Genomic DNA, 11,754 nt, shown 5'->3' with positions numbered 1-11,754 from the left:
AAAAACACACTATGAAGAGCTTCAAACATTGTAAGGAAATAGATGGCAAATTGAACGAAGACATACTGAAACTGCTTAAGAATATAATGAGTCGAGAAGAGGATAGTCATGTCAGCTTTGATCGCGTTAATGTGGAAGGAAGCAATGTTGGTGCTGTGATGAATGTACGTCAGAGCAAACCGAAGGAGCTGCCTGACAGTTGTAGTATCAATTTATATGTAAACAACAATGTTCAGGGAGTGAATAACTCCATTTTGGTTGGGAGTGAGGTGAAGATGGGTGACCCTGGGCTTGGCATTTCATTCGGGGATGTCGCATGGGAGAGAGTTAAGCGCAGCAAGATGGACATGAGTACAATTTTCCACAGGTTTGGGTTCAGTGCTGTGTTTCTTTGTGCTTTTCTTCTTCTTGTCTCCCTTCTTCTCCCTCTGCTTAATGGGGGAAAATCATGAGAACGCCTACAATCGCGCTCAAGTTTGTGAACTTCGGGCTTTTGAGACATAGGTTTCTAGTATTTTGATCATATCATTGCAAAGAGAGGAAGATAAAGGTGATATTACAGCGAAAATTGCAGTTCATTTTTGTTTGTTTATTGTTCTCTATACTTCTATGCCTCTATATGAAACTGCTGGGTTAGAAATTATGTATGATTATGATTTTCTGGGTTTATATAACCATTTTTTATGGTCTTCATTTACATTTGAAAATTCGACAAATATTTATAATTCCATTTTGGTTGGGATTGAGGAAATGAGGAGTGAAAATGGCCATAATTAGTCATGAAATCTATTGTTTATTTGCTTCTCAAACAATGTGTTACTCAAAGTTCTTAATATCTTTCTCAACATCAACATTTGTGTTGTAAATTATCCGAGGGATAGTGTAGATGACGTAAAGATTGTCATCTTCAATTATAGAATGTTTAATCTGGAGAAAGAGCATTTTTTAACACTTTTTAATGCGTCTGCTTCCTCATTCAAAATAATAGAGTTGGATCCAATAAAGTTTACCCTCATAACTTCGTTCTTTTATGAAATCTTCCAAATTTGTTAATAAGGGGTTGTGATTGCTCATCCTCATCCTGAGGGATGCCACTTAAGCTCCTAGACAAGAAAAAGAAAATACTCGTAAATATATACCCAATCAATACATAGCCTAATCAAAGTGGTTTCCATATTAATTAAAGGTGAAACAGTAAGCATTAAATATGTCAGTGCTTTGTGTGATATGTACTCAATAATTGAGGCAAGAGTAGTTTCATGCTCATGTATACTTTGGCCCCATGTTTGAGACTACTTGATTTGTTTGGTTGATTTGGCTTAAATTCTTCATGTACTTATATAAATAATGCATGCATAGTAGAAATAGGGCTCTTGTATTTACCTTCTTTTTATTTTTCAAATTATTTTTGATAATCATTCCACTCTAATTTGGTTTCAAATTTTATAAGCAATCTACCTATATATATGTACCTAAAAATCTGAGATTGATTTAATTTGAAATTGAAAATACTCGAACTGATCACCTTACGATTTTATGGCTATTAAGTTGATGGGATTATTCGATCTGATCTAACTTAACCAAATTTTAATTTATATGTAAGGGCAATACCTAAAAATATGTAATGTGAATGAGTCATTTTTCAACTTAATAAAAAAAAGGTAAAGTTTTGGGTGAGACGGACTCACCGTGAGTCCGCCGCCACCACGATCTCCCGCAGCCAGCCTACCCCGACCTTAACCCAGAAACTCACACCTCGACACCAACTCACAAACACCCACCTCGGCCTTGACCAGAATAAAGATGTTAGTCAGGAATAAGATAATTTTATCATCGGGTTTCTCAGACCCACACCTTTTCGTTGCTGAGCCCGGTCTCACGTGTGTCCGTTTTACGCAAACCTTCTCTAGTCAAAAACTAACATTTTTAAGAAAAGAAGATCGAGAAAATTTTATCATTGTAGATGAAAAGTAGATCTTTGATAAGATCTAATTATTTATCATGGGGAATATTAACGACATGTTTGGTAGGTGGCAAATATTAATACTATGTTAGGCTTAATGAGTTTAAACGTATTTTTATAACTTTATTTCAAATTAAAGATACATGTTTATAAGTTAGAATGTCAAACTATCACATTAGTATGTGCCATTCTTTCTTCTCCATTTGTTTAATGATAACATAATCAATAATCTACTTGCTCACTTAAATATGTCATGCACTCTTCACCTAATAATTGATATAAAATTTCTGAATTTGTATTATTATTGCGTGCAATAGAGGCATAGACACATATCAACATATTCAATTTATAAAGATTGCTCCAACTTTATTAGGGCATCCCTATTGGCCAAAACAACCTCATAATTCTTTAAATGAACAAATCATTTCCAATTCTAGACTTCTAAAAATATCTTGCAAAAATAAATTTATTCTAAAACATAATTTTAAATCAAAAAATTATTGCTTTATAAGATTGTGGGAAGAAAGTTGAACATTCAAAAGTCAATGATTTAGCTACTACGGAGTAATTGAGAGCTTACTAGAATAGTTTTACATTTGTATTATTATTGTGTAAATAAATACATGTATAGTTAATTAATTATAGTATAAGAGTCTATGAACAATGAACTTTTCATTTTTATTTATTTTTTATTTATTTATAAATGCAGAGAAATGCCAGTTGTTGGGGTTGAGGTCCTTGATTCTCTCAATTCATATGATGGGCAACTTAGGAAGCGACGTGCCACTTCCTCTAGGTTATTTTATGCATCATCTTTGGGAATTTCATGGTGATGCATGGTCTATGTTTGTATGCTAGCTTCTCACAATGAACATTGAATGACTTATACAACAATATGATACTTTTTCTTATTGGACAACAAAATTACCATATTCCTTACTACGCTATACACCACGCTTTTATAAGGTGGATGAGAATTTAATCCGTAACATTGCGACATGTATGTGTAATGTCAAGCGATTTTACTTTTTGCTTTCTACTCCCTCCGTTTTTAAATACTTGCTTCATTTCTCCTTACGCTGAGTTTTTAGAAGAAATTGGAGAAAGTAATAAAATATGAATTGAAGGTAGTGGGGGTAAGTGGAATAAAAAAAAATTGTAAAAAGCAAAAGTAGTGAAGAGAATTAGAGGAGAGAAAATATGAAATTAATAAAATATGATATATTTTGGGTCCATTAGGTGAGAGAAATAAATTAAATATTGTAAAAGTATTTCAAATAAGAAAATGGAGCAAGTATTTAAAAACGGCCGAAAAAGAAAAGTGGAGCAAGTATTTAAAAACGGAGGGAGTAGATGAATTAAATTTATTTAAAATACATCATATATTGATACAATTTGACATTGGTGACTTTGTGGCTTAGCTTAAAGGACCAATTGGCTTGACTTGTTATTGAAATTTAGAAACATTATTTGTTTTTATAGTTTTATTAGTTTTTGTAAGTAAATGCACACGACTTTAATTTGATACCACTTAAATTACCATTATAATTTCATCATAATCTAAATTCACATTGTCATTAAGGTAGTTGTTTTGACGTAGGGTCTGTTCTTTTCAGCTTAATTTCAGTTTAGTTCAGCTCCAATCAGTTCATTTCAGTTATCTTCTTAATTTCCTTCTTTCATAAACAATTCGGTTCAGCTTAGTTTAGTTCAATTTAGCTCCAATCAGTTCAGTTCAATTCAATTTCATTCAGTTCAACTCACTTCAATAAATCAGAACTGGCCCTTAATCTGCTCCAAATTTGCTAAGCTAATAGTTTTTCAGTCTTCCTCTTGTTCGAAAACCTATTTTCTAGCTTCTCTATCTTGCGCCACTTACCATTCTTTTAAATTTGCGTCATTTTACATGTTTGTCGTCAAAAATATTTTGAACGGAACTAATAAAGATAGTAAATGATTAATATATACATAAAAAAAAAAAAACTCAAACAAAATTCAAGATGATAATTTTAATACTAATATTTGATCTTATATAATACTCCATAATTAAAAAATATATGGTCAATTACATGAAATTTGACCTTATTTAAAAAAAAATCAATCGGTGCATAGTAGTATTGTAGTGTTTCGGAGTAGATTCCAACATAGTGAATAAGGCTACAGCTTGTGGTACATCATTCTTTAATGGAAGCAAACAAAATTACTACTTACGTTATTTTTGAGATCTAAGACAAACGCGCCGACACTTATTTGCATGCAAGGTTAATATGTTGTTTTTAAATAATTTTGTCAAAGGAAAATTGTTTAATCACTAATTACATGTTTAGGAAGAATTGATAGAATATAAATTAATCCTAATATTTTTTTTTGACAATAATTAATCCTAATCTAATGTACTCATTTAATCATTATATAATCCCAAATTTTGAATCATCTCATAATAATATCAACCCTTTTGAGGCTAGCTAGCTCTCAAAACATAGGAAAATTAGAGGTTAGATTTAAATTAAAATATGCATGCAAATCTGGTAGCTAGCTCTCAAAAGAAGAAAAAGCATTAAGGTTTAGATTTAGATTAATATATGCTAATCTAGTAATTAGTGAGTGTTCCTTAGGTTGTGGATCATGCCCCCCTTTGTTACCGATACATTTACCACTACTTATGGTGCATGAGTGCATTAATGCATTCTATTCACCTAATATTCACTTATTTACGGTAATCACGTTCACTTGTTAGTTCTCTCTTGAAACACATACATACATACATATATCCTTAATACTTCGTATTAGAAGATTATTACAATACTACCACCCTTAATTTTATGTGAACGATTGCTATATATTCTCTTAACCTTCTCAAATGATGAATTTCATAAGGTTAAAATCTTATCTAAATCTTTTAAGCCTTAGTTGGTCTAAAAAGTAATTCTGTGATCAAACCTATTATCTTCATAACATTGTAGTAATAAGAATCATCCTATCTGCTTCATTTGATTTGATTTTAATCAATACTCCCTTCGTCCTTTTATTAGAGTTCACTATTTCTTTTTTGGCACGCAAATCAAAATTAAAATCCCATTATTAGAATCTTATCCTTTTTTAATAAGTGATTTTTGTACAATTTTAACCTCATTCTCTTAATTAAATCCCCAAATTATCCTCATTTTTTTACTGATTTTTTATGCCAAATATTTTTGGTATTTATTAACCTTCTTCTTCTTTATAGGTACTTCTTCTTCTTTTTAGCATCGATTAACCTTTTTTTTCTTTCTCATTTGTTATTTAATGCACTTAATGTAATTTGATACTTTCAGTCACATGGTTTAAGGAATGTATAATTAATTCCCACAAAAAATGAGAATTGAGACTTTAATAAAAGGACAGAGGGAGTAGTAATAAGAATAAGTCAATTAGGTAAAACAAAATTAAATTGCATGCTCCCACTAATTTATCTCCCACAATTCCTCACACTTCCATTTTAAAAAATAAAAAAAAAAATAATTAGCAACAGAGCTGACGTCATCTGCCACGTGTCCACGAATCAACCGGCTACCGACAAATTCCCATCTCATACGGCGCACAAATCTAACGTGAGCCGCCCTTCCGCCATATTTATACTCTCTTCTCCACTTCCTCTTCTCCCATTTTCTTCCCTCTTTCTCTTTGTCTCTCTCTCTCCTCCGCCATTTCTGGAATTTTCTTCCTCATTTACATTTGTACTACTTCATATCTTCTTCATTTACTTCATTGCATGAACATTTGTAAGTTTTTCTCTCTCTTCTCTTATCTTCAATCTGCTTACTCCCTATCACCTTGATTGCTTGAATTTGATCAAGTTCTTGCATTGATAGTGTAAATATTTCAAATTTTCAAGATACCCTTTGAAAAACTGTGATTAATTTGTATAATTTCTGCTTGATTTGCTCAAATTTGTACTTTATTTGAGTTTGTAAATCAATTTTATACTGATTGTGAAGAAATCCCATCTGGGTTTTGATGATTGGGTAGTGAATTTTAGTGGGTTTATTGTTGTTTTATGGATTGTGTTAGTAAATTGATTAAAGGGGAAGTTAGGGTTTTGGGATTGGGATCTGGTGGTGAAAGGTGGTGTTGGGGTGTGTGATGAGACGGCGTTGGACGGTTGGATCATTTCCGTATCAAATGGAGAAAGGGAATGTAAAGAATCATAGTAAAAGGCTTTGTGTATTGAGTTCATTGTGTGTGTTGTTTTGGAGTTTGTTGTTGTATTTTCATTTTGTTGTTTTAGGAGGTAGTACTGTGAATGAGTCAAATTCGTTGCAATCGAATCCGATTAGAATCGAATCGTTTCATCCTGTACCTATTGAACCTACCCATGTTCCGGTTTCGAGTAATGTTGTAAAGTCAACTAGTGATGGTAATGAGAATGAGGTGATTGATGATCCCTCCAAGGTGTCATTGCCGGATGAGGCTGAGTCGTCTGAGGGGAGTGGCAATGGTGGTGCAAATGAGGGGGGTAATGATGAGGTTGAGGTTGAGCGTGAGGAGGTTTCGTCTGTGAGTAATCGTAAAATAGATGTTGGATCGAAGACTAGTGATCCTACTCCTAAGGATGAGGTAGTCCCTAAGGTTGAATCTCCTCCAGAGTTTCCGTTTATGAGTGCATTGAGGACGGCTGAGAATACAAGTGATCCTTGTGGTGGGAGGTACATTTATGTTCATGATCTTCCCCCGAAGTTCAATGATGATATGCTTAAGGAGTGTAGGAGCTTGAGTCTTTGGACTAATATGTGCAAGTATACCACCAATGCTGGTCTTGGTCCTCCACTTGAGAATATAGAGGGGGTGTTCTCTGAAACTGGGTGGTATGCAACGAATCAGTTTGCGGTGGATGTGATCTTCAATAATCGGATGAAGCAGTATGAGTGCATTACGAAGGATTCTTCAATTGCTGCAGCAATATTTGTACCCTTCTATGCTGGGTTTGATATTGCCAGGTATCTTTGGGGCTACAATATATCGAGAAGGGATGCTGCTTCACTGGAATTGGTTGATTGGCTGATGAAAAGGCCAGAGTGGAAAATAATGGATGGAAGGGATCATTTTCTAGTTGCAGGAAGAATCACTTGGGACTTCAGACGATTATCAGAAGATGAAAATGATTGGGGTAGCAAGCTTCTATTTTTGCCTGCAGCTAAGAACATGTCTATGTTGGTGGTAGAATCTAGCCCCTGGAATGCAAATGATTTTGCTATACCGTATCCTACCTACTTCCATCCTGCAAAGGATGCTGATGTGTTTGATTGGCAAGATCGGATGAGGAAGCTAGATAGAAAATATCTTTTCTCTTTTGCTGGGGCGCCTAGACCTGGGAATCCGAAATCAATTAGAGGTCAATTAATTGATCAATGCAGGAGCACAAAGGCGTGCAAGCTTTTGGAATGTGATTTTGGAGAGAGTAAGTGTCATTCTCCAAGTAGCATTATGAAGATGTTTCAGAGTTCCCTATTCTGCCTACAGCCTCAAGGGGATTCATATACTCGGAGATCAGCTTTTGACTCAATGTTGGCAGGTTGTATACCTGTGTTTTTCCATCCTGGTTCAGCATACACCCAATATACATGGCATCTCCCTAAGAATTTCTCGAGTTATTCTGTGTTCATTTCCGAGAATGATGTTCATAAGAATAATCTCAGCATTGAGGAAACTTTACGGAAAATACCTCCTCAACAGGTGGAGATAATGAGAGAGGCAGTCATCAAGCTCATACCCAGTTTGATATATGCTGATCCTCGCTCCAAGTTAGAGACCCTTTCAGATGCCTTCGACGTATCTGTGCAGGCAGTTATAAACAAGGTTACAAGGTTGAGAAAGAACATCATTCAAGGGAGGACAGAGTATGATTACTTTATCGAGGAAAATAGTTGGAAATATGCCCTTCTAGACGAAGGCCAAAGAGAAGTTGGATATCACGAGTGGGATCCTTTCTTCTCTAAGCCTAAAGAAGGTGAAGGGGACTCAAATGGTGCTTCTGCGAAAGCTGCTAAGAGTTCATGGAAGAACGAGCAAAGAAGTCAAACGAGAAAGAGAAGCTCCTTATAGTTCTTTCTAATTAATGGCTAGATTCATACAACTGACACTGTGGAGCTCTGAAGAAACGAACAAGCTTCAATAGCGAGGTAAAAGTGGCTTCACATCAGAACTTTTCGCTTAGGATTATCAGGCATATCATCTTGTTCAAATTGTCAAACATCATATTTTGTTATTCGATAGGATACTTACATTCTACTGCACGATTTTGCGTAGTGATACATAAAATGTAGTATGATACATACATTCCTATGTAATGCATTTTACTTAGCCAGAACTATATTTTCATTCAATGGTTCAGAGCATTGGCACTTATATGACATTTTCTTTAATAATCTTGTCATTGTTGATTATGAAATACTCTGTATAGATTGATATGCCTCTAATCATTACAGTGCAACATTATTGTATAAAAAAATACGAGTATTTTCTTGGTTGGTTTACTTGGTTGTGAATGGATACGTACATATTGCCTTCTTTCATACCATTGATCATGTACTGTACTAACATCTTGATTGGCTATGTGATGTAAAAATATTTGTGCAAAGAAAGTGCATTTTAGTGCATGAAGATTTGGACATGTGAAAATAATTGTTGCAATTTTGAGCAAATAAGGAATCTTGTATGAAAGTGAGTTAGGTGGGACTTTTCAGCCTTTTCAGTGGAACTTGGCATTTCAATCATCAACATAACTATGCTTTCTGCCTTTTTCTTCCCTAAAATCTGGTCAATGATTGGATCATCTTTATACAATTATACATACACAATTAAACATAATATTCAAACTTAATTCTTTACGTGTTATAATTGACCCATAATTTTTGGTGTTAATTTGATAGTTGTAAATTGAGTTTCACAGCTGGGTTGCCAAAAGTTTTAGGCTTACTACATTTTAGTTCTTACTTACCAACATTTTGTCTTCGTCTATAGTTATTTCTTACAAACTTACATAATCATTACAAGTGGCAAATTAATTTCGTGTTTTCAAACGTCCTTAAATATAATAATCCCTCATTGTTTTAAAAAATGTTATACTGTTACACACAATATTATGGCCTGTTCTCATTGACTGAACTTTGCTGAACTGAATTGAAATGAATATTTTATAAGATAAAGAAATTAGGAGCTGAACTGAGCTGAGTTGAGCTGAACTGAACTGAAATTTCAACGTAAGAGAACAAGCCCTTACTTTATAGTATTACGCAGATTATAATTTGACCAACTTGGTTATATATGTGCGGTGGAGAATCTTATATATACGAGTATGGACTGAGAAATTTGATATGCATATAGTATTAGTTTACTACATTATAGCACGATGAATGTGCATTGTGCATTTGTGCACGACCATGAAAAGAAGTGGAAGGTCATATAGTTTGATTAATTTATAGAAAGACTACCCAATAATGTTTAATTTGACTTAAGAATAATGTTTGTAACGATGGATGCATGAATTTAATAGAGCAGATGTAACAAACTAACTGCTCACAAAACCGCGTAGACCAGCCCTTGTTGTGGACTTAGCAATGGTAGTGCCATTACATACCATTTATGTCTCTTTGTGTTGCATTTACATGGACACTGGCATTTTTATATTTCTAATTAGGATCTCTCTTTTTCTATCTTTATTTATCCACCGATACATTCGGTTGAGGTACCAAATATGAATTGGGAGTATCAAGTATTTAAAAATGATATTCCCTTTGTTTCATAATGTTAGTCTCCTTTATGTATATCTATGTAATTTTTAATTGCAATTATCTTTATTCTTCCACCAACAAAAATTATAAAAATTAGATATTTATAATGTCTCACCAAGACAAATTAAACAAGCTAAGATCTTATATGACTTTTTTTTTTTTTTTTTAGAGTCACGAGGGTGGATGATGAAAATCAATCCCAAGATCAAGCTATCCTCTCATTTTTAATACTCCCTCCATTTTATAATGTTAGTCCCCATATGGAATCAATCACATAAAATAAGAAAACATATATATTTGGAATCTAACATTAAAGTACAACATATTTCATAATGTTAGTAAATTTTTTTAAAATGGGACTACCATTATAAAACAAAAAAATATGTATTATCATATAATAATAACTAATATATAAAGCTAAACTTTTAGCCAGGTCACAAAATAGCGACACTTGGCATTCCAACTTTTCGCCAAGTGTCGCGCCACCTTGGATAGATTTAAATAGACTTCCTATGATAAAAAAAATCGTCAAGTGTCGCGCCGCCTTGGATAGATTTCATAAGATAAAAAAAAATAGGTAAGAATTCTATTTTCAATCTAGGATAGAATTTTAGAATAAGATTATTAATTTAGAGTTATTTCTTCGATAAAATACCAAATAATAAATTTATAATTAGGCCACAAGACAACATCATTTAGTGTTTTAATTTTTCGCCAAGTATCGTACCACGTTGGATAAATATAGATTGACTTTGTAGCAAAAATAGTTAATTTAGAATTCTATTTTCAATCAAATTGAATTATATTACCTCCGTTTTTAAATACTTGCTCCATTTCTCTTGGACACGCATGCTGATGCTAATCTTTGATCACTAATATCTTTAATTATCAATAGGTATAACTTCTAACAACTGAAAAATAATAAACTATTCATTGAGATGATTCCAACAAGTACCCACACGCCTATATTTTTTCTTATGTATAAATCACAAACATTAGTCAAAGTAGGATAAATGAATAGTGCAAAAAATAGAAATGGAGCAAGTATTTATAAACGGAGGGAGTAATAGTATAATTTTATCTTAAAAGTCCATAAACTATCCGGGCATCGCCGGGGCACAAAACTAGTTGCATATAAAGCCAACATGGGCGTAGAATAGGAAGTTCTCCCTAGGCCCCGATTATTAGAGGGCCTAATTTTTTTTATTTTTTTTTCAATTCTTATTTAAATTTTTTTTTTTAATACTAAAACTCTCAAGAACCTCCTTATTTGTAATGCACAACATATTCCCTCTATTAATCCAAGCTCCCATATTAATTTCTAAGACTTTTCATATTCTTCAACCAATTCAAATTAGTATTTTCACAATTACATCAATTCCATTCCATGAAATTATAAAGTATATTTCTACATTCCAGAATTTAATATCAACGTAAAAAAGCTAATTTCATCCAAATTAAAATTAAACGATTCGTATTCCGTAACAACGACAAGCATTTAAGCAATTAATTTTAATTTTTCATAATTATTCTTATCAAACTGCTAAATATCTTCCCAATATATAAGGGTTATCTAAATGTGTATGGCGTAAATAATAGGTTAAAATTAAAATTTTGTATGTTTTTAAATTATTAAGGGGCCCATTTTTTTCATTTTAGAACAGGGCCTCCAAAATCATTGCAACGGCCAAGGTGTATTAATTTATACTGATTATGACTGTGAAAGATAATGAAAATGCTTTTAGTAGTATATCTAATAAAAGTAATAACTAAAATTAAAATTGTATCAATCAAATTAGATTACTCCTTATAAGCGATTAATATTCAATCACGAACCTAAAGTCCTAAATAGGAAAGTACTTTAGTTTAATGTATCCTTGTATTAGGAGAGCTAGTAAAGCTTCTAGTTTGTAATACTTTTATATTTATTTAAACTGTTGTAAAATAAATAAATAAATAAATAAAAAATAATTAAAAAAAAAAAACCTAAAGTCCTAAATAAAGATGGATTACATGAGCTAG

At 32.8% G+C, this 11,754-nt stretch overlaps 1 protein-coding gene across 1 annotated transcript; it reads left to right on the top strand.

Moving 5' to 3' along the window:
• Positions 1–5,630: 5,630 nt before the first annotated feature.
• Positions 5,631–8,475, top strand: LOC145624149 (xyloglucan galactosyltransferase MUR3-like). Its single transcript, XM_081677115.1, has one exon. It carries the CDS (start codon positions 6,086–6,088, stop codon positions 8,042–8,044), a length of 1,959 nt encoding a protein of 652 aa, XP_081533241.1. The 5' UTR covers positions 5,631–6,085; the 3' UTR covers positions 8,045–8,475.
• The last annotated feature ends 3,279 nt before the right edge of the window (positions 8,476–11,754 follow it).

The sequence above is a fragment of the Chenopodium album genome, chromosome 3 (assembly GCF_948465745.1).
Source record: "Chenopodium album chromosome 3, dcCheAlbu1.1, whole genome shotgun sequence".
NCBI lineage: Eukaryota > Viridiplantae > Streptophyta > Magnoliopsida > Caryophyllales > Amaranthaceae > Chenopodium > Chenopodium album.
Note: the sequence above shows the minus strand (reverse complement) of the source record. Positions and strands in the feature narration are given on the sequence as shown.